Source organism: Lepidothrix coronata, unplaced genomic scaffold (genome assembly GCF_001604755.1).
Source record: "Lepidothrix coronata isolate B3197 unplaced genomic scaffold, Lepidothrix_coronata-1.0 Scaffold0, whole genome shotgun sequence".
Lineage (NCBI taxonomy): Eukaryota > Metazoa > Chordata > Aves > Passeriformes > Pipridae > Lepidothrix > Lepidothrix coronata.
The window spans coordinates 7,787,665-7,815,593 of NW_016690180.1; the positions used below are offsets into that span (position 1 = coordinate 7,787,665).

The 27,929-nt window shown below is 39.1% G+C and overlaps 1 protein-coding gene across 4 annotated transcripts in view; it reads left to right on the forward strand.

Moving 5' to 3' along the window:
• Positions 1-19,898, forward strand: part of TEC (tec protein tyrosine kinase) — a 46,984-nt gene extending 27,086 nt beyond the window's left edge. For 3 of the 4 annotated variants that reach the window (XM_017805537.1, XM_017805551.1, XM_017805545.1), the window contains exons 3-18: positions 2,213-2,314; positions 3,304-3,385; positions 4,864-4,992; positions 6,271-6,311; positions 6,784-6,965; positions 7,880-7,945; positions 9,683-9,737; positions 9,900-9,979; positions 10,523-10,656; positions 11,888-11,962; positions 12,733-12,904; positions 13,069-13,285; positions 13,808-13,872; positions 14,910-15,028; positions 15,365-15,522; positions 18,814-19,898. In XM_017805537.1, the coding sequence (XP_017661026.1) occupies positions 2,213-2,314; positions 3,304-3,385; positions 4,864-4,992; positions 6,271-6,311; positions 6,784-6,965; positions 7,880-7,945; positions 9,683-9,737; positions 9,900-9,979; positions 10,523-10,656; positions 11,888-11,962; positions 12,733-12,904; positions 13,069-13,285; positions 13,808-13,872; positions 14,910-15,028; positions 15,365-15,522; positions 18,814-18,891 (1,755 nt within the window). In that variant the 3' untranslated portion in view covers positions 18,892-19,898. Of the gene's footprint in view, positions 1-2,212; positions 2,315-3,303; positions 3,386-4,014; positions 4,260-4,863; positions 4,993-6,270; positions 6,312-6,783; positions 6,966-7,879; positions 7,946-9,682; positions 9,738-9,899; positions 9,980-10,522; positions 10,657-11,887; positions 11,963-12,732; positions 12,905-13,068; positions 13,286-13,807; positions 13,873-14,909; positions 15,029-15,364; positions 15,523-18,813 lie in introns of those variants that run through there. The other variant, XM_017805557.1, reaches the window with a different exon arrangement.
• Positions 19,899-27,929: the final 8,031 nt, after the last annotated feature.

The window sequence follows — 27,929 nt, forward strand, 5'->3', positions numbered from 1 at the left end:
CTCTTGGCAATTTGAAGGCTGGTGGCCATTAATGACTGTTGCTTCTGATGTAATCTGAAGCATGTCTCGAGCAGTAGATTTGTATTTAATTTCACATATGTAAGCTTTTTTTGAAAATCTATAAAATACGCAAAAAAAGAATAATCTTCTCTGATGTTAGGCTTAATTTGCTGCATTGAGTTGTGAGTCAACTTTGAGGTGGCTTAATTCAACATCTTGTGGTGAAGCAAACTGAGCCATCTTAAATCATAAAAATATAGAAAGGGATGATTTAGGAAATACAATTACAAGAATGATGTGCTTTAAATCATTGAGTTTCCTTTATTTTATCCCCCCAAATGTTAGATGATTATCTAGTTGGATTCTTGTCCTTCATCCTCCTGGCAGTTGTATCCTCTGTTTGAGTGAGCACTTACTGAATGCCTCCTGTTCAGTCTTGGCTAATCTGGCAGCCCTGAAACTGCCAAGCCTGCTACACAGTGACCCTTGTCACTGAGGGAGAAGCAGCACTGCCTGCTGTACCGAGTGTTGTAGACTTCAGCAACTCAGTTTTTGGCTTTTGCAGGGATGTGTGTTTTACTTTAGGGCACCAGTGTTCAAGTAAGGGGATACCATAGAATCACATAATATCCTGAGTTGGAAGAGACCCACATAAAATAAAGAGAAGACTTAAAATGTAAAAATCCAGTGTTGCATACTTGATGAAAACTATTTTTCAGCATTACATGATATATCTATGTAGTACAGCTCGTGGTAATGTTTATGATTTGACTTTTTTTTATGGTTAATTAAACCCTCACCATAAAAAGAAAACCAAATCCCTCTGTGTGTGTTGGTTTTCTTGGCGTTAAGTAACAGCTACAGCTTTATCTGAACTTAGCTCCTGTCATTCTTCCTGATGCTGACCATGACAGGCATGAATTGTTCATGCATGCTTTCTCTGCAGCAACCTACATAAGAGACAGAGTGCTATATGCATTTTAAATGCTGATCAAGCTTCCATGGGTAGTAACTGTCATGTTTCTAGGATGATGGAATTATGACAGCTACATTTGTAGTTGCTCTTTGTCTCTGTTTACAAGACTGTGTTTTCAGTTGCTTATGATTGTACCAGACTTCTGCTATTGGGCTGAAATTTCCAACCTTGGGAGAGAAGAGGGCAGCTGAGTACAGATTGGCATGTCTCAAATAATTCAGTAATTACTGATTATGTCCACATTGTGTCAACAGTGTCAATCTTTCATAAGCCATACTCTGGACTGGATGTGTTTTGGATGTGCTTTGCAAATCAAAACTTTTGATACGTGTTAATTCAGGACCAGTCATGAGCTGCTAGTGATTTTGTTTTGTTCAGATTCCAGAAGAAACTTCCTCTCCTATTAGAGATTTGGCTCTCCCAGAAGTGAGAGGTGGCACTATACAGTCTCCTTAGAGACTTCAGTGTAGGCTAAAGCCCAGTACACTTCCCCTCCCATTATGAGCTGTTCTTCCAAGGGGCCGCCTCTCCAGAGTATTGAATTACAGTGTATTTCTATGCTTTGGGCAGCACCTGCCGAACACCCTTGCCTTCTTTAAAATGTTCATAATTATCAGTTTAGGTGACCTAAATCTTCTCAGATGTCTTTGCGTTCAACCTTGCTTCTCTGGGCTTCTGCTAGCCTTGGTTGAAGAAGTTCCTTCAATACAGACCCCAGCTTGGCCCAGACATGTCTCTCTTCTGCTTCCTGCCTCATCAGGGACTTGTATTGCCTGTTTAGCATCCCAGTTTCTCTGGAAACTTGGTGAAACATAGCAGTAGCCACCAAATGGTGGTAGCACTTCAGCAACAGAGTGAGTGACCAGATGAGATGATGCATTGGCACCTATTTCCTTCACCAGTTTTAATCATAATTTAAAATCAGCCAAAGGGAAGCTCTTCCTTCTTCTGTACTCAAGTTATTTTTTGTAAAGAAGAGTAGATTAAGCCCATGATTACAACTGATTGGAAACTTTCTATATGAAGAAGTGGTATTTTTCACTAAGCAATTTTACTGTACTCTGCACTTTCACAAGTGTAGATATTTATATCCTCTATAGAGATATTTTTCAAATGACTTCTGCAGCTAAAACAATATCAATTTTTAAATGGAAAAGAAAGCAAGAAGTCTCTGCTGAAAAGGAAATTAAATAAATTGGTTATTTTTTACTAATATTTTTTGGTTTTCTCTTCTAGAAAAAGTACAGAAAAGGATCTGTGGATATTTCAAGGATTAAATGTGTAGAAGTTGTAAAAAGTGATGGTATTATTCCCTGTCAAAATAAATATCCATTTCAGGTATGTTTCTTTTATATAAAATATATAAATTACAGTGCTCTTTTCAACAGTGCCAAGTCATTTGGATGTAACTTCCCTTAAAATTGCTGTCTCTCCTAAATACTGAGCCTATTTTCTGGCTCTTTGGGACTGGTGGGAGGTAGTTCAGGATCAGTGGTTAAAACCCATCCCCAGCAAGCTCTGCTCCCCCTGCAGTCCCCTCCCTTGGGAGCTGTGCCTCATACACTTGGTCTTTTTCTTTTCCCCATCCTTTCTGCTTGAGTTTTGACTGGAAAGTCCTGGTCATCCTCCAAAACAATTTAGCTGGCAGCCCATTTTCTGTCTTCAGTCTTCCACATTAAATTAACTTTAATTACCATTAAATTATATAGAAATAAGAAAATCAAGATAAAACTTGTTGCTTTTATTTTCATTGTGAATTGAATGGAAATAAACACAGAAAACAAATTGCTTAGAGGGGAAGAAGAAAACTAAGGTGGGTTGGATGCTTTGCCTCTTTACTGAAGAGGGAATAGTTGGAGTGAGGATGAATTGCACTGCTGGAGAGGGGACTCTGATCCCTTTCTTCCAGAGCAATACAAGCAGTGAAATAAAAAAAAGGAAGAGTCACCCCAGGCAGTACAGAATTGCAGGGAGTTGTGAAATGGCTGGAACAAAGGATGTCTGATTATTAAATAGCTATAATGATTGAATTGAGCTGTTTTTAGAAAACACATGGTGAAGAATGAACAAAGCAAAGCGTGAAGCATTTTATGGAATGCTGTCAAGATAGATACCATTACAAAATCCTTCCTTATTCTCCTGGAAGCATCATATATGAATAATAAACCTTAATAACCTTTCCCAGCTTCTGCATTTTGTGCCTCAGTACACTAATCTTGCTAAATACAACAGTCATTAGTCTTATTCTGTTTCCTCTGTTTCCTGAGGCAAAAATAAGTTAATACTACAAGGTAAATGTATTTTGATTATTTCTTTCCTCCCTTCAGGTTGTATATGACGCTAATACGCTTTATATTTTTGCACCGAGCGCACAAAGCCGGGATCAGTGGGTGAAGAACCTGAAAGAAGGTAATGGGAATTGCTTATACTTAACATCTGATATAGGCAGATGCCTTTGCTTTAGCTGTCTGGATGTGTTGGAGTTAACTTGGTGCTGTGTTTTGGATTTGTGGCCAAAACAGTGTTGAAAACATACCATGTTGTAGTTGCTGCTGAGCAGTGCTTGCACAGCCTTTTTCCTTCCCTGTCCCCACAGTGAGTAGGCTGGGGGTGGGCAAGAGGCTGGGAGGTGACACAGCCAGGACAGCAGAACTGGGCTGACGGAAGGGGTATTCCAGGCCATATAAAATTGTCCTCAGGAACAAAAGCTGGGGTAGAGGAAGACAGGGATTGGGTGTTTTTGCTTCCATATTGGCCATTGCTCAGAGACTGACTGGGCATTGGTCTGCTTGTGGGAGATGGTGAGTGATTGCCTTTTGGGTTTTCTCTTTCTTCCAGTTATTAAACTGTCTTTATCTCAAGCCACAAGTTTTTATCTCTTGCTCTTTTTATTCTTTCCCCACCCTGCTGGGCTGGGGGAGTGGGCAAGTGACTGCATGGATTCTTAGCTGCTGGCCAACATCAACCCCCAGCAAATTATAAAAATAAAATGTTAGAGCTTTTGTTGCTTATATCCACCAATTATAATTTCTTACTAGGCCAGCTCATCGCTTGCATACACAGAGTGTGATAACAGGCACTGGGAGTATCAAACATCCAGACTGATTTGATTTTGTGAAGTCCAGCTGCAATCAGAATTTGACTCTCTGGTTTTGCACAATGAGTAAATCATCAAAAAGTTTGTCCAAGCTAGTTAATGGCATCACTCAAAAGTTTTGTTTGGATGCAGCTAGACAAGATTGTGGGCCATGTAAAATTATGTGATCTGATAAGTTCTATCACAGTGAGTAAAGCTTTATTTTCATGAGCCTCTTAATGCTCTCTCTCACCATCAGATGGTCACATTAATTACAGATGGTCTGTAAAATAATAAGAAATGATTTCTGGGCTGGGGATCACAGGTCAAGGAGTGACTTCTGAAACTCAGCAAACCATAGCATGGGGGTAAGGAGCCTTTCAAACCAAACTTAGGAATTGTGCCATGGACTAGAGATAAATGTCAGCTATCTTTCCCTCCAGAACACTGTTTGTAGAGGAATTTGAGACTCTTGCAGCAGTAATAAAGGACCAGGCAGAGCTCCCAGAGCCTTCACTGCTGCCTGAATGATTCGTACGGTGCAGATGGGCACCATGGGTACACCAAAACCCTGCTGGGATGGCTGTTGTAGGTGGGGAGTACAGCACTCCATTCTGGAGTAAAGTTATGTTATTACCCTAAAAATATCCTCTTCGATTGTTGTATCACCTCCATATAAACTTGCAAGAAAGCGCTTAAGAGAAGCAATGCTAAAGTAAGGGCAAAGATATTGTAATACATATTAAAAACTACCCTCTTGTAAACTTTTTTTTTTGGTGTCTTTCATTGTATGTTATTTTTCTTCTTGTAGAAATAAAGAACAACAGCAATATAATGGTAAAATATCATCCTAAATTCTGGACAGAGGGAATTTATCAGTGCTGCAGACAGACAGAAAAATTAGCTCCTGGCTGTGAAAAATACAATCTTTTTGAAAACAGTAAGTACATGTGTCTTCACATGAAGTTGCTCTGGCATATTTTTCTGCTTTTTTATATGATACTGTCATCACCCCTGAATGACCTGGATATTAGTCAAATTTATAGAGCAGATTCAATCATTGATACTGTGCATAAATTAAGTCAAAATGTTTGTTTCCTTTCCAAATATTTTGTAAAAAATAGAAAGACCAGCAAAATGTCCTTGCCAAAAAAAAAAAAATGTTTACAGAAAGTTGAAAGGAATCATTGAGGTTGCATTTCACTTGATTTGTTTCTCCCATTTCAAACTTATTTGACCAAGTGTTTGTCTCAGACTGAGGATAAAACCTGATGGTAGAAAAGATTCAGCCAGAAATCTTGTCAGCTCTTCAGTTATTTATTAAAACCTCTATTAACCCATGTGAAAGAATAATACCTGTATTACATTCAGCGTTACTACACCAGGCTAAAAACAGTACAAGAAGGTTTAATGTTTTTACAGACACAGGACTGAATTTTCTCAGAGGTTTTTAAATGTCCCAGTGTTAACTGGGATGAGCTGTGACTTCTGTAGGCATGTGCATCTTCCAGCATCCAAATTGCAGATTCTGCTTATTCAACAGTGGATGCTCCTGCACGCACTGCTGTAGCACTGCAATATTGTCCTACAAAGGATATAGTTATTATTTTGTCCTTGGTTTAAGGAAAATTCCATAGTAGGAAAAGAAATGGAGCCATTGCTTATCTCCCATTTAAATCAGTGGCCCTCAATGATTTCTTATGTCAGTGCCTTAAATGGTAGTGGGTGGGGACCTGTGGATTTAGTTGCAGTAAAAGACTAAATAAACAGTGGCTCATGGCTGTTCTTATTCAGCAAAATGTAAAGCATGACATACAGCTCAACCTTGTATTTGCTGAAAAAAAGCAGTGCAGGAGACAAATACTTCTGGATCAGAGAGATGTAATAAAAAAATACATACAATTGTTATGCCTTGTTTAGCAAAGCAGGGGTCAGGGGCATAGAAGAGCAGTTCAGGGCTCTCTGTGGCATGCTGTGGTGTGGCACAGACTTTGCTGAATCTGTGGTGAATGCAACCTGCTGGCTCATTTAGGATGTTTTTACAAGAATATTTAATCATTTTTCCTCTTGCTTAATTGGAGTTGTCTTTGCTTTTCTAAGCCATCCTGGAGGCTTGTTGAGGTATTAAAACCTTATCTGAAATTTAAACCTTTTACTTAATTTTTAAATTTATAGCTAAATGGATAGACATAAATCCTCTTCTGTGCTTTGTTTCTAGATGTAATGAGATTGTCCTCTCCAATGCCAGAAAAAAATGTGGTAGGTAGAGTCTTTAAAATATTGAATAGATAATTGCTGCTTTTTGAAACAGTGCTTAAATTTCTTGAGATTCTTTCCATATCCTGGAGCAAAGGTCTCTTTCTGTACACATCAGTGGGCATCATGCTCTGGCACAGGGTGAAAAAAATCCCATTGAAATTTAGCTGTATCTATTAGCTGTGTCTGTACTTCTGGTGGAAAATGTGGCCAAAAAGCAAATGCCAGCCAGCTTTGCCCTTTACTGGCATCTGCGGAGCTGCAGCACGAACCAGCCCCATGGGTACCACACACCTATGTGATTTACTGCCATGCATCCAGCTGCCTCCTTGGGCCACCTTGTCCCAGCTCCCCCCTGGGACAACTCAGGAATATCCCAGCTTTTGCCTCCAGGATGCACTGGTGTGATGGTAAAGGTGGGTGGGGTGGAAAAATGGAGCAGATTGGGATGATAATAATGTTGTGTTGTTTTCAGCGAAGGCCTCCACCACCTGTTCCTCCAGTTGAAGAAAATGGCAATGAAGAGGAGGAGATAGTGGTAGCAATGTATGACTTTGAACCTACAGAACATCATGATTTAAGATTAGAGAAAGGTGAAGAATATACAGTGATTGAGAAGAACGACATTCATTGGTGGAGGGCGAGAGACAAATATGGGTAAACACGAGTTCCTTATTTTTTTTTATAAAGTTCATAAGGCTATTTCCGTGTTGTAGTAGTTCATATTGACTATATGTCATCAAATAACTGCACTTTGGACCCCAGCCCTGAAATCTCATCCATATATTCCCACACAGAAACCAATTTTAAAAAGTGAAGTACTCAATAGGTTTTGGGGCCTGTGTGCAAAGACGGTTGCAGAACTGGATGCTTTTCCAGTTATGTTTTCTATCTGACTTTATGGTTTCCCAATTAAGGCACCAGCCATCCTGTAAAACCTTGCTAGACTAGTACAGTACTCCCGCTTCCCTGAGGACCATCTCATTAAAGAGCAATACGGTTAACACTCTGCTCAGCAGGCTTCAACTTCCAGACTTGAATAATCATCATAGTTTTATTTAATAGCTGTATCTTTAGAGACAATCTTTGAATGAGTTGAGAGTTACAATTGTAATGACTACAACTTTACATTCCCTGAATTAAAATTTTTCCCTCTGGTTTTAAAGATGAAAGTTTTCATGCTTCAGTATGTATCAGGTTCCTGTTGCCTTATGGTACAGGTAATTATGAGTTATCAGCCTGTGGCAGGCTCCAAAACGTATTTCCCGTGACTGACTGGGACTTCTGAGTGCAAAAGTGACAGAGCAGCAGAGGGTTACTCTCCTTCACCCTTTCTGCTGGTTTTGTTGGACACTTCTGCTTCTCATGTCACTTCTCCCGGGGTGCTGAAAGTGAATGTGGAAATGCTGCTGTGGAAAATTAGTTCCTGCATAATCAGTAGTAGAGTGGGTGGGTCAGTAGTATATAAATTGTATTGAGAGACCTCTGGTAATTAGCAGAATGAAACACTGTCTTCTAGGCATGCAATTTTACATTTTTTCACTCAGATTATGTATCATATATCTTTTTAGAAAACAAGGATATATTCCAAGCAACTATGTAACAGAAAAGAAGTCCAACAACCTTGATCAATATGAGTAAGTGAATATTTGCATTAAAATTTGGAATGTCATAAAATCAAACCCATGCTTCAAGAATGACAATGTATTTTTAACATTTTGGAAGCAATTGTTTACATATGATAGAACTTAGAGGTTAAACAATTGAAATAGGCATATATTTTTTTGAGATTCTCCTCATTGATTATGTTGTGATTTTTAATGTGAGATCAAGTCAATGAGATGGCCATCAGGCATGTAGTACTTAGGCTATCACTGTTAAAGCAAAGAAAGCCCTCCTAATTCTCTGGTAGACAAAGGAAAACTTTAAAGGAAATTCACCCATCATAAGTGTGCTGAATGTTGTTTTAATATTAAAGTGACATCTCTATCCAAAGTCTGTGGCAGTAAGATAGCAGAGCAGAAAACAGTGGAAATCATTCAAAGTAAACATAACAGATTTTGGAAGGCAGCTCAAATTTTCAAGAAAATACGTAATTTGGTGCATTTTAAGTCTCAGTGTATGTACTTAACAGCTATAGATGTCTAGCTTTTAAAAAAAAATGCTTTTCCCCATTAATATTTAATCATGGAACACTTACTTAAGAACATCTGGATAAAATTTAGCACCAAAGTATCCGAGCCTGTTATTCTTGATATTCAAATATCAGTACAGCATAAACTGTTGTGCCTGAGAACTTACAACATATTTAATAACTTGTAGATAAAATGGAGCTCTAAGAAAATAATAATTAAAACCAGTTTAGAAAACTACATTAATAGCTCCAAAACTCTACTCTCAGCTACATATGGCTCCTACTCCTGTGTTTTGACAGAAGGTGAAATTTTGCCTGGGATTTTGCCCTCAGCTTCACTAGAGGGAATTCTTTGTTGCTTTCTCATCTTAGAGGCTCTTGATAAGACCTCTGCTCTGCTCTAGGCTGGGCTTCAGGGCTAGCAGAAAGGGAAGGAAGGAACTGAGCTGCCTTATCTGGTCCAGCCACTTTGTGCTTTTACCAACTTGGGGCCGTAATTCTGAGTCACTGCACAATCCAGGGAGCATTACTCCAGGTCATCTACCAACTGCAAGAAACCACTATCTCCGGAACAGGCAGAATCTGATTAAACTCTGCTGTGCCACTTCCCTGCTTGGTTACACCATGACAGCATAGCTCAAAACGGTTGCACCACACCATTTGCGAGCTGCCTGTTTTTCCTTTTTTTAATATTCTCTGCGACTGACTGACATGTTGGTGCTTCTGTGGCTGCTTTAACCTGCCCATTCAGCATAGAGCTCAGGGATGTGTAACTGTGACACTTAATTTCAGCCTCCTCTTTGCTAGGTGGGTTCTCCCTGGAAGCCCACAACCATGGAGTTATTGAATGACATAGCAGTCTAGCAGCCAATTCCACAGGTAGCTTGACCAGTGTGCAGGCAGCTGCTTCCTCAGGGCTACCAGCCTGCCCTCAGATTGCTGTTTGCAGCAACTGCCATCAGCCTGTGAATGTTTAAAAAATGTTTTTTCTGAAAATGCGTATCAGTTACCTGAGTTTTTTTGGCTTCTGTGGGATCTCTCTGGATTTGTTTCAGGGCATTCTTATGGGATAACTGCACAGTGTAATAGACACTGATTTTTACACATTGTCAAAGGTTGAATTCTTGATCTTCATTAATCATAAAATTACTGAATCTGTAGCTTCATAATAGTTTGCTAGAAGCTTTTTACGTAAATCATGCACCTTGGAGAAGTTTTATTTACTGATGTTGTGTTGCAGGTGGTACAGCCGAAACCTGAACAGAAGCAAGGCAGAACAGCTCCTCAGAAATGAGGTGAGCACAGCAGCCTTGCAGTATCAGCTGTGTGTTTTGCTTCAAGTAGCTTCTTTTGTTAAAGCGGAGGCTTACTTTGGCAAGTGCATATCCTAGAACAAGTAAAAGAGTCATGTAGCTTAAAAGCAGTTTTACAAAACCGTCAATGTGCATGTGTTTCAGGATAAAGAAGGTGGTTTTGTGGTGAGAGACTCCAGTCAGCCTGGCCTGTATACAGTTTCCCTTTATACAAAATTTGGAGGGTGAGTTTCTGTTCTGCTCTGCATACCTTGTCTTGCCCGAATCTATTTGTATCTGTATCTAAATCCATTGGATGGGGGAAAGCCCAGGAAAGAACTCAATAAAGAAACAAGGGCTGATGTGATAGAAAAGATGGGTGATTAAAATGAAATTCTCAACTCCATGGTTAGGCCACATTTGGTTTAAACCAGAGGAGACCTAAACCCCTACCCAGAGAAGGAAGTTTTTCTCTCTCACTCCATTTGGTCTTTTCCCTCCTTCCAGCCTGTGTTTGTGTCAGGTGTGTGAGCTGGACTGGGGAGCTTGCCGGGCTGAAGATTAACCTATTCTGGGTTAATCTTCAACTTGGTTTGAGCACTGAGATGAAGGCGAGTCACCAGTGCTTGGGATGTTTGACATTCAAGCTGTTCTCAAAGTGTGTGACACTGGGCATCTCTGTGTGCCCTTTCAGTTTCGTTTTCCTAGTCAATGCGCTCCTCTTAAAAAGGTCACAACAAATGGCAATGTATTATTATTAATTTATATTATTGTTATTATTTTTCCAGGGAAGGTTCATCAGGAGTAAGACACTATCATATAAAAGAAACGGTAACATCACCAAAGCAGTACTACCTGGCAGAAAAACATCTCTTTAACTCCATTCCAGACATAATTGAGTATCATCAACATAATGCAGCAGGTAGATGGACTGGATTTTTCTGTCACTTAGGGTTGATTTGAAAAGGAGAGTGAGGCATTTTAGGGTTTTAATGAAAATTTTTAGGTTTTTATAGATCCTTCTTTTCAAGGGATGTCATGGAACACTGCATTTTCACATTATTTCAATGCAGACAATCATTTGAAAGGTTTTATGTAAAGGGGTGTGTGTGTGTATATATATATATATATATATAAAATGTATAGATATGTTACTGTCCCCAGAGTAACAGAAGAAATACTGTATCAAGTCAGGAATTATTCACTTAGTCCCATATAGTGCCTTTTTCAGCTCCCTGTAACCCACAGCAGATGGACAGGGATGGTACTTCCCCAAAATACTCTCCAGGCACTAGATTTTTACCTGCTGGCTGCTGCCACTTAGAATGATCTAACCTTCCTATATAGCAAATAGATGGGGGGAACAGTAACGTGTTGTTCAAGAAATCCCTATTTCACTTCAGATCTATAGCTGATGGCTGGTGCTGGTGTTTGCCCACTGTATAATAAAAGAGTTTAGGAATTGAGTTCAAGGCACATATACTGATACAGTATTTTTTTTTCAAGTCCAGTCTGTGCATAAATTTTCCTTATGATCTATGGTTTCCAGATCTTTACATCAAACTCTGATGACCCAGCATTTCCTGATGATATTCTGGAAAATGCCTTTCTGAAAAATACACCACAAAAACACAAGCCCACTTTTCATTTATTATAAATGATTTTTCTACATATTTTAATTGCTTCATTCCTTTTGTCATATCAAGTTTTGAAAATATATTTATGAGAATATATTCAACTAAGTCAACATGTGACATATAAAATCCCTATGTGAAACATGTGGGATTTATATGTCTGAAAGAGAAATGATCAAGTAACATTGTGCATTTTAGATAATCTTTCTGATTTGCTTTATGAAAGGTGTTCTCAGCCTTTTTTGGTGCCAGCATAACTGTAAACCACAAATATGTATGCATATATCCATATCCATCTCTCACCAGTATAGAAGATGCAACAAGTTAGATGTAGTGAGGGCTCGTGTAATTCTCACAGCCACTTAGAATCAAGACAGTGCAATAACAGAAAATACGGTCAAAGCTGTATATAACAATAAACTGACTGTTAATCAGGGTTGGAGTCTGCAGTGAACAAGTGGCTGAGTTGCTGCCTGGCACTATTTCAGAAGTAAACTGTGTCTTATCATTGAACCTCAGGTCTTGTTACCAGGCTGCGTTACCCAGTGACCCCAAAGAAGACGACAGCACCAACAACGGCAGGATTCAGCTATGGTGATTGCGTGCTGTATTCATCTACACATATTTTTTCTAATGATTTTATGTTAAGATTTTCTATGATTTTATGTTAAGATGCTAAAATATCTTCTAAACATTTTGAAAAGGTCCAATTCTGTACTGTGACTGGCTATACTAACTTACACTGGTCCAGGTGTAGCTTTGAGCCCTTGCATGGAGTATCAGTATGCAAAGGCACCACAGCTGGTTGTAGGTGTGTGGTGCCAAGGGGAGCAGTGAGGAGAGGCAGAGCGTGTCACTGGTGCTCCAGGGGAATTCGGTATTTTCCTCCATGCTTTTGTGGATACCTTGAGCTCTGTCTGATTAAAGAGCTGTGCCTTTACTTCCTTCATTAGCCTCCAGGCTTCTGACTCCGTCTTGGACCTTTGATCTTTGTGGAGGGGTTAATTTTTTAAAATGTAAATTTGCAATAAGCTTTTTTTAAATGTGCCACATCAGATGTGAGCAACTTCTACACTTTGGCACAATTTTCTATGGTGGCAGTTTGTTGAAATTGACTGAAAATATCAGAATGTAATTGCTGGCCTCGGGAAAGTTTGAATTTTGACTTCTGTGTTGGTCAGAAGTTGCTTAAATGTCATGTCTACCTAAAAGTTTGTTTGTTTTGTGAGGTTTAGGAGTGTTTGTTTTTCAAGTTAATTCTAATGTGTTCTCCCTAAAATCCTTAATTTGCTGTTAATCCAGTTTCCCTTTCCTCTTCCTTATCACCTACCAGTTCCTTAGCTGTTCCTTGGTTTTTTTAATAGAAAAATGGGAAATTAATCCCTCGGAACTGACTTTCATGAGAGAACTGGGGAGTGGTCTGTTCGGAGTAGTGCGCCTTGGGAAATGGAGGGCACAGTATAAAGTGGCCATCAAGGCAATACGGGAAGGGGCAATGTACGAAGAGGATTTCATTGAAGAAGCTAAAGTAATGATGTGAGTTGTGTGCTTGGCACTTTTATTTCCAGTTCTAGGTCTCTGATGCCAGATACTGATTATAAATAAAACACTTGGGGTAGGTGGTATTTTTGCAGTTTTGTGGGGTGGAGAGCTAGCACTGTGTGGAGGAAGTAATAATGACATGATCTCAATCTTTTCAGGAAGTTAACACATCCTAAATTAGTTCAGCTGTATGGTGTGTGCACACAACAGAGACCCATTTACATCGTGACTGAGTTCATGGAGCATGGCTGCCTTCTCAATTACCTGAGACAAAAACGGGGAGTTTTGAGTAAAGACATCCTGCTCACTATGTGCCAAGATGTATGTGAGGGAATGGAGTACTTGGAGAGAAACAGCTTTATCCACAGAGACCTGGTAACATCCCATTAAGCAATATACTCCTCTTTGAAATTTTTATTTTTGAACTTTACTATTCCTTTTTGAAACAACCTGTTTGTAAACAACTACTTTTGTTCTTGCAGAAAGTCTAAGTGGCTGAAGTTGGCTCTCTAGGGTCTAAGCAAGTCTCTAAAACTGCTCTGTGCAGAAAATGATGAGACATTTTTCTCTCCCAAGAAAATAGAATAAAATCTGTCTGAAATTTTTATAAAGACTTAGTAGCTATTTGTGCTAATGTTATAGCCTCTGTTCTGTATTGATGCCATTTTCACCACTCATGAATCCCTTGAGGTAATCATTTTTTTTCTGGTGATTTTTTACAAAATGGTCTAGTTGTCAAAATAGTACTATTAAGTGGAGATGCACTTGTAGTTTTTATAATGAAAATACACCACTGAACTCGGTAAATGTGTGAACTTGCAGTGAGGACAAATATTGTTGTAATTTGTCTGCAAAAGACTGTAAGTTTTCATCCAACTCTAACCATTCCCTTTGCAGGCTGCCAGAAACTGCTTAGTGAGTGACTCAGGAGTGGTCAAAGTGTCAGATTTTGGAATGACAAGGTATGTCTCTGTGTGCCAACATATTTATGGGAATTTGGAAAAATTCACCTAACCCTTGCATTTAGCCCAATGGCAACATAGGCTGAGCAAAATTACTTGCAAAAATTATTTTTTTGACCTCTCTAGGGAACAGCCTTTGGTGGTTTTTTTTCTTTTTCCCGGTGTCTTTAAAGCTTGTTTTTTAGGTGATCATGTGCTGATTTCCCTACTCATTTTAAAAAAGGCATATTAGAGCTTTTATCAGACAGCAGAAATAATGGTTAATCTCCATTTTGGTAAATAAATGTTAGTAAGAGGCTATTCAGTGAGTTTCAGATCCTCTTGGGGTAGATGGTTCAGAGTTGCATTGTGCTAGCTGAAGGGCTGGGAGGTGCTGAGATCTGGAGGGGAGGCTAATTTTCTGCCCTTGTTGGCACCAGCGAGGGTGATGTGTGGGTGAGGCAGTGGTGGGGAGCAGCTCTTCCAAGAAAGGTGTTAAAGCACCATGGTTTGACCATGCTCTTGGCTTTTGCCACCTCTCTGTGCTGCTGAGCTTGCAAGTCCCCTGACATCTGAACTCACACTGGCTGATGAAAAAAAGAACAAGAAATTTCTGCTTTTGCCTCATTTTGTCTCGTAATACAGATGTTTAAATTGCAGGCAACTTAGACCTGTGTAGCTCATAAATCACAAGAAAGGATTCTGAGGTAATATGAAAAATGAACTGTCTTGACTCAAGCCTTAGTACTGCCCCAGGGAAGCTATTTTTATCGTGTGATGCTAACAGTCATGGCCATTAGGTGGCAATGTGAGCTTCTAATATTCCAATCCAAAACTAAATTATAATTTCACAGAGCCACAGAATATTCTGAATTGGAAGGGATTCAGACAGGGATCATCGACTCCAGCTCTGAAGTGAATGGCCTGTAGGGGGATTGAACCCCTCACCTTGGTATTATTAGCACCATGCTCTAAGCAGTTGAGCTCATCTCAGGGTTTTTTGCAGATTTGGAGGCTGACTGAAGGATATGTCTGCCTTTTTTTTTTTTGTTTTTTAGGTATGTCCTTGATGACCAATACACAAGCTCTTCAGGGGCTAAATTTCCTGTGAAATGGTGCCCCCCAGAAGTTTTTAATTACAGCCGATTCAGCAGCAAGTCAGATGTCTGGTCGTTTGGTAAGAAATGTTTCATCATGGAGAGAAAGCACTAGTTTTATATTTTATCTATAGCCGTTAAGCTCCAGTTATTGGGAAGGAATCAGACAACTGAGAAGAAGCTGAGAGAACCCATTTGCTATGGTTTTACGATCAGATAAAGTTCCACAGACACCTCTAGTACTGTTATTTATTAAAAACCATACTACTAGAATAAGGCATTTTCAGTGATGACAAATGTGAACAGTTTCTAGAATATGGATCTCAAACTTTTTATCTATCAGAAATCCTAAGTCCAGGGCTCAAAATAAACACATATGTTTAAGACTTTTCTTATTCTCTTTAATTTTTTTCCAGGTGTTTTAATGTGGGAAGTATTTACAGAAGGAAAAATGCCCTTTGAAAAAAGCTCCAACTATGAAGTGGTAACAATGGTTAGCCAAGGACATCGTTTGTATCGGCCCAAACTAGCCAGTAAGCCGGTGTATGAAATGATGATGATGTGCTGGCAGGAGGTATATACTTTTTAATTTTTTTGTCTTTGAATTGAAATAAAGGTCAATCTAGCAACAGTAGTTAATCTTCTCTAAAGCAGCATTCTGAGTGTATCCAGCTCTCTGAGCTATTCATGTGTTTATTCATAAGACAAAGATCTCCTCCTGGTTTGCAGATGAACTAGAACTGTGATAAGAAAAAACACTGAAGACATTTTTATGAAATAAATGAACTGTCAGATTAAGTATGCAAAGGCATTTAGTAACAAAATTAAATAATTGCTAAATCTATGCTGATTGCAATTATATCTGCATTCAAATAGTGGTACCAAAAAAAGTAAGGTCAGAAAGGCCCAGAGGTGGAGAATCTGATTTTGTATTGCCTCAGTTTATTAGTCATTACAGAACCAAGTTAGAATGACTGAAAATATTTTTAAAGGAATACTTCATTACCTGATTATGAATTCTGTAGGAAGTAAAGATTAACTTGCAGTTGAATGTAAATACAAATTCCAACGTTTATAAGGAAAGATAAAAATATACTCTACTATTAATTTTCCTAACCCAGAAAGACACTGAATGTACAATTTTCACAGAAGTCAAAGGGGCAGCTAACTCAAATTTAATACTTTAGAAACTAAATTAGAATGGAACAACTTTTGTAGTATTGAAACAGAAAATCTCTAAGAAGATGGGTGCATTTAATGGGCTGTCTCTATTTTTGAGAGAGTAATCAAGGAAACCAAGAGTGTAGAGAGCTACATAATTCAACAAAGGCAAGTGCAGGGTTGTGCACCTGAGGAAAAATAACTCCATGCATGAGTACAGCTTGGGGGCTGAATTGCTGGAAAGCAGCTCTGCAGAGAAGGACCTAGGTGTCCTGGTGGACAACAAGCTGTCCATGAGCCAGCAGTGGCCCTTGCAGCCAAGAAGGCCAGTGGGATAGTGGGGTACATTCAGAAGGGTATTGCCAGCAGGTTAAGGGAGGTGATCCTACCCCTCTACTCAGCCCTGGTGAGGCCACATCTGGAGTGCTGTGTCCAGTTCTGGGCTCCTCAGGGCAAGAGAGACATGGAGCTCCTGGAGCAGGTCCAGTGGAGTGTGACAAAGATGATTAAGAGACTGGTGCATCTCTTTTAAAAGGAAAGGCTGAGGGAGCTGGGACTGTTCAGTCTTGAGAAGAGACATCAGAGGGGACCTCATCAATGTCTATAAGTATCTGAAAGGAGGATACCAAGAGGATGGAGCCAGAGTCTGGTCAGTGGTGCCAAGCAAAAGGGCAAGAGGCAGTGAACAGAAACTGGTACACAGGAACGTCCACCTGAATATGAGGAAGAACAACTTTACTGTGTGGGTGACCATGCACTGGAACAGATTCCCCAGAGAGGTTGCGGAGTCTCCCTCACTGGAGATATTCAAGAGCCATCTGGACACAATCCTGCGCAATGTGCTCTAGGATGGCCCTACTTGAGCAGGGAGGTTGGATCATAAGACCCTACTGTGGTCCCTTCCAACCTTATCCATTCTGTGATTTATTTCCAGTTAGTCCTTGCCACAGGGTCAGCTGTGGAAAAAATGCTCTTTTCAAATAATCAAGATGACATACTCTCTGACACTTGTCTTGGAGAAGAAGGTGCTGGAATAGAGAGCAATTACTTACCATACCAACTGGTGGAGATCTAAAACTTACAAACCAGTTGGTTTACACAGCAAAAAATACATTAAAAGCAACAGTGCCCTAGAGAGTTGTGGAATGACAGACATGTCTGTGATTCAAAAAAGCATTACATTTTGTTTGTACTTGGTAACCAACTTGAAATGGAATAATAAATTACCAGCAAAACAATGATAATTTATTGCTAATGCTTTTATTATTATTATCGTTAATGCTCTTTGAATGTATTTATAGGACTTACATGAACATCCACAAATTGGTTGAAAATTTGTTCATTTCAGAAAGGGTTATTAACATTAAAATCTAAGCAGTGATTATGTGGGACAGAAAGGATCTTTGCAAATCACCAACAGAGCACAAGTAATGGCAAGATTCTGTCAATCTTTCTTATGAAATATGACTAACTGTAGGTACCTCAGTCCTCATTTAATAAATTTATTAATGGTTTGTAGACTGAAATGAATACTCAGGCTTTAAAATTCATCAGGTGATACAAATCTAAATGTAACTAAATGGAGGAAAAGTGCAAGCTATCCAGGCCCTCAGGAGATGTGAAATTAACTGTGTCAGGGAGGTCAGCTTCTAGGATTGTGGCAATACACTGAGGTAATCTCTTTGCTGACTGCAGGAGTAGCCAGCCAGACAACACCGGCCAGCTGGATGATGAAAGAAGAAGAATAAAATACTAAAGCAAACATATTGTGGTCCAAGCTATCAAGCCAGGCCAGATGTTTCTTTATCAGCACATGCGCATGTGACTGCTTTCAGTCATGAAGAACAATCATGCCTCAAGCGGCTTTCCAGCTTGACCTTGTCTTTCTTTTCACACACGCTAATCTTAGCTCTGGCTGGCTCAGGACCATAATATTTTTGCTTTAGTATTTTATTCTTCTTCTTTTATCATCCAACTGGCCACTGTTGTCTGTCTAGCTGCTCCTGCAGTCAGCAAAGAGATTACCTCAGTGTATTGCCACAATCCTAGAATCATAGAACCATTTAGCTTGAAAAAGACATTTAAGAGCACCAAGTCCAACCATTAACTCAGAACTGCCAAGTCCACCATTAAACCATGTCTGTAAGTGCTACATCTACATGTCTTTTAAATACTGCCAGGGATGGTGATTCAATATTTAAATAAACAAATCAAACAGAATGATAAAACACATTGAGGAACTGTATGGAACATAAAGTAAATGAAAGATACTTTTGTGTAAGTCTGTGACACGGTCTCATTTTGGAGGTCTAAAAATAAAATTGATGTAAATGAGGCAGAGAATGACACTCAAAGTTCTTAGGAGCATAAAAAACTTGCATAAAGAAAGATTAGAGCTGTTCATTGGGGAAAAGTAGGGATGGGGAAGAAAAATAAAAAGGTGTAGAACTATGCAAAATAATAAACTATATGAAGAGTAGTCCAGCAAGAGCTATTTATGCTTTTTCAAAGCATAAAGAAAAAAGTGTTGCTTACTGAGATTAGGTGACAGATCCAAAATCCAGACAAGGAAATATTTTTGCATTTCATATTTAATGAAATGGTAAATTCATTGCCACAGAATGATATCATGACCAATATTTTATCAAAATCAACAAAACTTTATTGATTTCTGATCACGGCTGTGCATGCTTTTTATTTTTAGAAACCAGAGGGACGCCCGACTTTTGAAGAGTTGCTTCATGCGATCATTGAGATTGCAGAGGGGGAAGATGCTTTCTGAAGAAAGACAACAGCAGCATAAGCACAGAAAAAAAGCCACTTTCCAGAGATGGGGCTACATAATTTCTTTTAAAGAGCTTGATCCTGTAAGCTGTTGGGTGTCGCTAAACAATGTGGGGAACCTGTAACATCTAATCCACTCAAGCACAAAGGAGAGTTTTACATGATGTTGGGAAATGGGCACAGTGTCTTCAGCAATATTAACAATCTCTATATTTTCTCTGAAAAGTCAGCATTGCTTAGCTGGCAAGTTGAACTCTTTATGGAGGGAGACAATGTGACCAAAGGTCAGGAGCCTCACTTGCATTTAGTGGGTTGGTTTCATGTACATACAGTCCACGTTTCTGAGTTTCTCTTTACACAGACAGTAGTATTAGTAGTGATTTGCATGCTTAAAAATGGAAGGTATCCATAAATTACTGTTTACTGACATTGGAAAATTTCCAGAGATTCTCCAGAAACATTATTTTTCTCAGTTGATGGGTGTTTTATAGCACATCAAGAAGATAAAACGTGTCTCTTTCATTTGCACATAGTAGGTTGTTGCCAGCACAGTCTTCAGTTTAGTGTAACACTCTAAAAGCCTTGCTTCAGAACTGAGCCGTGATATTCCAAAGTCATTCTAAGCTGTTTGGTGAACCAGAGACCTCCCATGGTTAGTCTTGATGTTACTAATGAAAACTAAGTCCAAGACTCAGCACAACTGGCTATCAGTGTACCATAGTACCAAGTTTTGAATTAATTATAAAATAATTTATATGCTGTATGTAATGTAAATATATAAATTCAATGCATTTATTTATATAAGGGGGGGTTGTCTTGAAATTTGACCTACCCTCACTTGAATACACAACTCTATATGTGGGATTGTAAATGAAACAAAGTAAATTTTCAAGTGTGTTTAAGGAGAACTCTTCTGTCATCTGTACATAGAGTGATTTAACCCTTCTGTTCATAACAAAAAAATGTTATACTACACATGTGTAAATAAACTGAATGTTAACTATTGTTTGGGACCAATTAATTTGTAGCAAATAATTTACTGTCAGTACATCATAAGTCAAACTAATTGTTCACATGATTATAGTGTTATGATAATCCATGTATGCGTATATTTCTGTGTGTATACATACTCTATACTAAATACATAAATGGTAGAATGGATATATATTTAAATTAATTTGGCCATAGTGAAATGTTAAGTGCAGAAATGCCTGAACTTACTTTAGAAGTTACCTGCCATGTCCCCTCTGCTAGAAGCCAGTGTCTCCACAGCCTTGCTGAAGCCTGTTTCAGTTAATCTGACTTTGTGCAAGTGGATATGAGGAGTATTTACACTCCAGTTTTGCTGTAGCTACCTCCTGAGTAGCTCTATTACACTTTCTTTTTCTTTTGCTACTTGTACTCTTGTGCCATGTATAAGAAATATATTGCACAAAACCTTTGTAATTTCTTTTGCAAGTAGTCAGAGAGGAGTACGGTGGACTTTATTTCCAATCGAATTATTAAAGGTAACTATAGTTAGCTTAATGCATTCTATCCTTTTGCATTTGAGTATTTCTGTAATCAGTTTTGGAGATGCTTAAATCCCTCCACTGCTTTGCCTAAACCTTTATGTTCAGAAGGAGGAAGCCTCCTCTCTCTTGGAAGAAGTGCTTTCTTTTTCTCACAGTATTCCATTGAAAAGTTACAGACTGTCAGAAAAGGTTTAAATGGCTATCTCTTTTTTCTTAATGACAAAGTCTCAGAAGATTATTCCAACTATGCAATCCAATCTGTCAAATTTTTGAGTCCAAGCCATTCCCCAATCGATATCAACAGCATGTATTGTTAAGAGGGAAAATCTAGGGGTTCCTACATGTAGTAGAAAAAATTATGTGGAACATTTAATGTAAGCCAAGCTCATCTTTCCTTCCCTAACTACTCCTTTGAACCCCACTGTCACCATAGAGATCCTGCAAAGTATGGTGTTGCCAACACTTTAAACAATACATCATGAAGAATTTTACAGTAGTAAGTAATGTTCTCTTAAAACACAAATGAAGCATAGGAAAATCAGAAGATAAATAGTTTCCAATGAACCTTAAGCCTGTTTCTTTAAAGTAATTAAATATTTATCAGTACTTTGTATGATAAAACACACCCTAACTATGTGGACTTCTGGCAGTAGTTTTCTCAGTGGGGTGGGTGCTCTGAATCCAACACTTTCACCTGCCTTTTCACAGTACCTGAGTATAATTTCTGCCTACCTGCTTTTGGATTTGATATTTAGGATGTCAGGAACTCTGAGGGACCCAGTGTATCAATGAATGCACTTTTTTAGTTGAATGTAGCCTTAGGTGGCTAATTTTAGAAAGGATCAGAATGCCTTTGGAGGCAGCTGTCTTGCTGACTCCTGATGTATTCAAAGGCAGATTGAAATGTTGTACCATCCTTTCTTCTGGATGAGCTCACTCACCCTTAAGCAACTTCAGTCCTTCCTCCCCTTCTTATTGTTACTGATTTTTTTTCAAATGTTGGTGTCAAAAATCCATCTGAACAGAACCAAATGCTGTTATTTACATCTATTGTGGCTTTTATCCTTTTTTTAAAAGAAATACTTGAACCTATGATAACAGTTTAATAACTTTTTTTTTTGCAGTAAAATGTTTGCTACTAGAAAGCAGACACTTTTTTCTCCTTCTAGGGCCCCCTTCTGGGGCTTTTTTTTTTTTTTAATAAAAGGTAAGTAGGCGTGGTCAAGCAATACTTGTGGTTTACCATGTTTCATATCAGAGCAAAGAGCTCAGCTTGGGCTGTTTCACTGGCACAGCTCATGAAGAGAGGTTTCCATTTTCATTTGAATATAAACAGATAACCAGACATGATTCTTTCTACCTGTAAGTAAACTTGGCTGCATATTTTGATCTTGCAGTTTTGTTTTGTACAACAGCAACGTACTTAGCAATTGAAGTATTTAAATATTACCATAAAAATACAAACCTGTTTTCTGCACTGCTAAGGTGATCTCTGTTCAGACTGCTTGTCTTGACTTTCAAAATTAATGCACAAATATTAATCCATTGTACGATGGATTCAACAAAGCAACTACTACTTTTACATACTGACAGATGTTTCCACATACAGTTCTTAAAAGCAGGAACTGCATAGACGTGTAAAAAGTTTGGTAGAACTAAAGCTCTCTTTCCTCCAGCGCAGACTTAACTCACAGAAAAAACAAAGCCTCAGCTTGCACACATGAAAAACTGAAAGGTTGTATTTTAAATTGTTTTTAGAAGCAAACTGTACAGTGGCTTTCTATCAGATTATTGATTTTTCTAGTACTGTTGAAAATTGACAGACCAGATCAGGAGGCACACCATGTGTTACAGCAAAGATCTGGGTTTGATGGGTGAAGCTAAGTTTGTAGTGTTGAACACAATGTGCTGCTTCACTGCAAGAGCAAGAGTTTCTTGCAAAACATGCTAGAAGAGTGCAAGCCTTAGACATGGACTACAGCACTTTCAACGTTAGTAGTGCTTTGAGAAACAGTGATTCAGAAAAAGAAAAGTCAAGAAACCTGTGAAATAATAAAATGATAAAATCCAAATTATAAAAATTGATCTCTAAACTTGTTGCTTTTATCTTTGATGCTATTTCTCCAAAGCTGCCAATTAGAGTGAGTTACTACTGAAGATTGTATGTATATAAGTATGTATATAAGTGTGGGAATTGGCCACATATACAGACAATGTTATCAGCCCAAAGCATACTGTGGGTGTTGTGGGACTGTATTAGGCCAGGATGTGTTTTCACTATGCCTTCTCTCTTCTTATGGGACTAGCTTTCAGTTTCAATTAGAAGAAACAAGCAAGCTTTCAAATGCATATTCCTTTTTGCAAATAACTGAATACTTCATAAACATTGATTAAACTTCATGTCACTGGCTGAAGTAAACAAACCCAAGAATTTTTTCACCCACAGGATTCACTGTTTATGAAACACAGTTTTAAACAGCTGAGGGACAGTTTGATGTACACTGGAAAATTATGCAGCAAATAAACTGCATTGCCCATATCTTTTAAGCCTGGTTTCTTTGAAGAAAATTGTCCCTGTCAGCTGGCTGTGGTATTTTAAATTTCTGCATTTTGCAGAGCTGCCAGTGGGAACTTTTATAAAAAAACTGATGATGTCTTCTGATTACTGTAGGCTCACCAGTTTCCCACATGATAGGTTCATCACAGGATGCAACAGTCTAAGGGAAACTGCACCATGGCTTTAAAGACAGCCCTAAACAAAACACTTATGAGACGGGTCTCTTCCAACTAAGAACTGGAATTGGTCTTATCAGTCTGATATCTGACATTTTCACTTCTTTTATTTGTGCAAGATTTGCTAAGTTACATACTTTAATAGAGAAAATAATTACATTTTCATCATGTAGTAAGGTTGCTTAATGTTTTGAATGCTAGGATGCATACTCTCACCACACTTGGCTTTTCAGTTGGTAACAGGCACTGGCAAAAAGTTTCACAAGGCATCAGAAGAGACACTCTATTTATTCCAGGCTGGATTAGGTCATTGGGATCGACAACACAAAAATGCCAGAAGGCAAAACCAAATAAAGTGGAAGAGACTAATGGGACCACACAAAGAAATATGTGAAATACAAAGCAGCAAAATTCTGAAACCTTGGGAAGCCTATTTCAAGTAACTTTCTGAGGCCTCTGCAAACTATGATCTCTGTGGCAGAGAAAAATAGGACACACTGGAGTGGGATATAAAGTTTATTTTCTGTTAGTACAACTGAATATGAGAGGAACCTTGTCTCTCCAGCCTTGACTCTCATGCTTCTTAAGAGATTGCACATTGCATACAAGAGCTTGAGCCTGTCCTGCTGATGCTGTTGCCCTCCCACCCGCCCATGGCAATGCATGATGGTGAGACAGTTCAGGGAGCGGAGCCAGCAGAAAGGGATTACCTGCTGGTTTAGCATCCTGTCTTGCTCATGTTGAAATGAGATGAACAACAGTGTAGAGGGAAAGAGTATGGGACCATAACTGCTACAACTTGGCTCAAACTGCTGTGTGAACACAGATTGTGGAAAGTAGGTCTCAGTCCGAGTAGCAGAAGTCCGGAGAGATGTGAACCATTAATTTACCTCATTCAAATCTTCTTAATGCCTTCTGACCTATTTAATATCATATCCTCCCTGCTGCACATACAAGATATATTGGATTGGTTTCTCTTTAAATGTTTGATGTCTGTGATGATGTATCCAGTGTATTTTTCTCAGGATTATAAGACACTTGATATGTAAGAGCAAAGCATATATCTGTCAGCACTTTAAACCTGGGCTAATGCATTTATTATATTAATGTCAGCAACAGAAAATCAGTTTTATTTCAAAGAACTGAATGAAGTGTGTCTCCTGTAATAAACCTTGCAATAAAGAAAAGCTTGTCATACAAGTGTTATTTTGTATTTGGCTTGAATGATCTAAAAACTATGTCAGTGCTGAAGCAGACAGTTCTCCACTTTCTGTCCCTGATGAGATTCTCATCCCCCTCATTGCACTGGATGGAGCTTGTGCAGGGTGGTGTGATCAGCCAGATCAGTACTAATCTGGCTGACAAGGTCTCTTTTTTATTTTATTTTTGCTGATTTAGTAAGATGATTTAACTCATACACGTGGCCTCATAATTGCTAAGACATTGTAAGGAAGACAGTGGGTAGTAGGAAAGCTCTGCTGTCTTTGGTGGCTCCAAATTCAGCCTTAATATTTGCTAGATATTTCACAGGAAGACAGAGCTAATAGTGGGGCTAAGCACATATGGTAGTTCTTAATTCTGTACATTCTGTGGGAATGAAATATGCAGAAGTTTAAAGACACTGTACTCTGCATATCCTTAATGAAGGAAGGCATGTATATCCTTGGATATTTTTATGTGAATATTTATAGATATGCATTCACATAAATGCTTCGTGTTTGTCAAAAGCAGAGCAAAGAGAACAAAAGTGAACCTGGATCCTGACACTGGCCTGGAGACCCATTACTCAGCCTCACAACCAGACGTTTCCTGTGCATCTACTTGGAAGTGCAGGGTAAGTAATGTTTTGGGAGGTGAAAAGGGAGAATTGAGCTGATTTGACATACACTGGCTCAGTACCAGGGCAAGCAGGGGAGGAACTAACTCTTGAGCACATAAGGTACTTCGTCGCGTAAAAATTACAGAGTAAAAGTAACTGAAGATTCATACAGTGAGGTTTCCCAAGCTTGCTGTCATGAAGAAGGTGGTTCCTTCTCCTACTTTTTGTTTTGGGTCACAGAGATGGAAAGGGTGGGACTGCCTTGATGGGCAGATGCAAGCTCGCCTTGCTTAGCTGGTATGTGAAATGTTCACCTCAGTTTTACCAGATCTAAGTTGAATTAATCTGAGTCTTCAAATCATAACTAAGTGCTAAGCTAGAACGTCCCCTGATGCAAAAGAAAACTTGCTAAGTTTCTGATAACTTGCTAAGAAAGTCTGCAGTGTCCTCTGTGTTGATTCTCCAGACAAATGACTGAATTTCCAGACATTGTAACTTTAATGCTGCTCTGCTTTAACACCAGCTGAGGAGTTGTCCCAGCATTCCTACTGTGTAGAAGTCACCCCCATTAGGTAGATAGCTTATTTATTATTCATTGTACTTTCCATTATAATTTTCTTTTCTGCACCAACAAGAGGAAGTAACAACCATGATGAGTTCCTTTTATTTACTGAGAGAGTATAATAGCAGGGGAATTAAGCAAACAATAGCAGAGAGAAAAGACTAGTTATGAAAGATACTTTTATTTTTCACTAGCACAAGAGGCAATTGAAGTTTAAGAACAAGCCGTTACCTCCTCTACCTGCCGAGGCCTTGGAAGACTACACCAAGAAACCCAGAGTTATTGCACTCTGTGATGTTTTTGCTAGAGGGCCTTCAGATTACCTCTAAAGAAGTCAGAAGAATACATTATCCTTGAACAGTATGATCCCCACTGGTGGAAGGCGAGAGACCAACATGGGTAAGAGAGTGGGCATCTATTTCAATCTCCCTACACAGAAAGAAAAAAGCCTAAAACAACCTCTGCAAATGCAGGCACATAGAACGAGATGTGAGACAATTTAGGGACAGGTTTGAAAGTGTTCAGCTATGTATGAGGCACACAGGTTGACCGGGCAGGCTTTCAGCAGTGTTTGGCATCCCAGAAATGGACAGGGAATCTAGAATCTGCTGGGAATTCAGAGTTAAGCCCTAGACTCAGTAATTTCACAAGCAATATAAGGGTGTTTGAGGACCATGTGAATAACTGGGTTCTGAGCCATGTGCAAATCCAGCTTTCTATACTTCGTGTTTTACAGTGGAGTGTATGTGTGTAAACACTTTGCAAAACTATAGCAATCACGAAGACGTGCCTGAAATAAAACCTTTGGTCCAAAATACCTCGGTATTTTAGAGAGCTAGATAACTTCAATTAGGATCCTTTTCACACTTATGTTTGTTTCATGTTATTCCCCTTTCTCCTTTGCATTTTCTTCAGCGTATCTTGTACTCTGATGTTGGGAGTGGTTATACGTTATATAATAACCATCTCCTTTCCATTCAAATTTCTCCTTTAAATACTTTAAATGCTTTTTTCTCAACTCATATTTCTAGCGAAAGTGTACAGATTGTGTTTTGTATATACAAGCAAGCACACACTTTATAATTCTTCATATAAAAGCATTGTATAGGCCAGAAATGAAGAGAGTGGCTTCTGATTTAGCAGACTGGAGACAGAAGGTTCCTAGGGACAGAACCAGGAGCTGGTGATGAGCTCTTGAGGCAGCTGTGGCTGAGTATGTGAGGCAAGATGCAGGGAGGGCAGGATGCAGGGAGGGTGGTCAGGAAGTGTGATGCATGCTGCTCTAGCAGGGAAGTGGTTTTTCTCGTTAGTGATAGCAGCAGCCAAAGTGGGGAAAGAAAGCACACTGTATTCTGACAAGCACTAGCCAGAGAAACATAGCTCTGCCCTCACAGTCTTCCCTCAGAGGACATGCCATATTTTATAGCTGAGCTGATCAAATGACTGACTGCTACCCAGAGAGTTTGTCTCCTTCCTTCTTTCCTCCTGCAAGCCCAGCACAAAGCTCTCCACTTTCGAGTTTTACTGGCTGTTTTTTCTGCAGGATTAGTAGAATGAATCAGCTCACTTAGGAGGCAGATGAACTTGAAAGGCAGTGAGTGGCTCAGAGCAGGAGATGGTGGGGACATCTATCTTGTGGCTACAAATCACGAGATCAGCACAGCCATGCTGCTTACCTTTCCCTTTGGTTTTGCCTCCTGTTTCTAACCTCAGGCTTACAACACCCTAGCAGTTCATAACTAAATACTTGTTTTTCAAAGGTCTGTCCTGTACCATGGTTGCACTGTTCTCCAAAAGGATAAGATCAGTATCAGGGGTTTGGACTCATCCAAATGAGTCAGAAAACACAGTAAGAGACCAAGGGGCTGTCAGGTCCAGCCTGAGAATAATGGACCTGAACGGCTCACTGTTGCCAAAAAGTGGAGATCAGTGGTGTGGCTCTAGGACAGGTACTCACTCTTCTGGGGAAATTGTGAAGAGGTGATGGGAACACAACCTAATTATTCAGAGCCCACACAACTGCCACTACAGGTTATTTTGTGCTGGTATTTCATATGTTCCTTATTCAGTAGCCTCCCATGTTTCTGTGCCTGCACCAAAATGAGAAAATGAGGCAAAGAGATTATTTATTTCAAGTGACCTCCTTTAAAAGGTGCTAAAGGTGCTTTAAAATGATAAAGCATTATGCTTTCCCTGAGACCTGCCCATCTGTTGTGGGCTCAGGAATGTTAATACTGAGAAAATGTGCACAGAGTTTTTCAGTGTGTAGGGGTCAGACTAGTAAACTTTTAAAGTGTTGCCCTATAAAGGCCTGTATTAGACACATAATTTCATCTGATCTGGGAGGTTAGCTCCTATAAGCCTGGGCAAAAAAAATTGCTTTAGTGCCCCTACAAAAACTTTTGCCT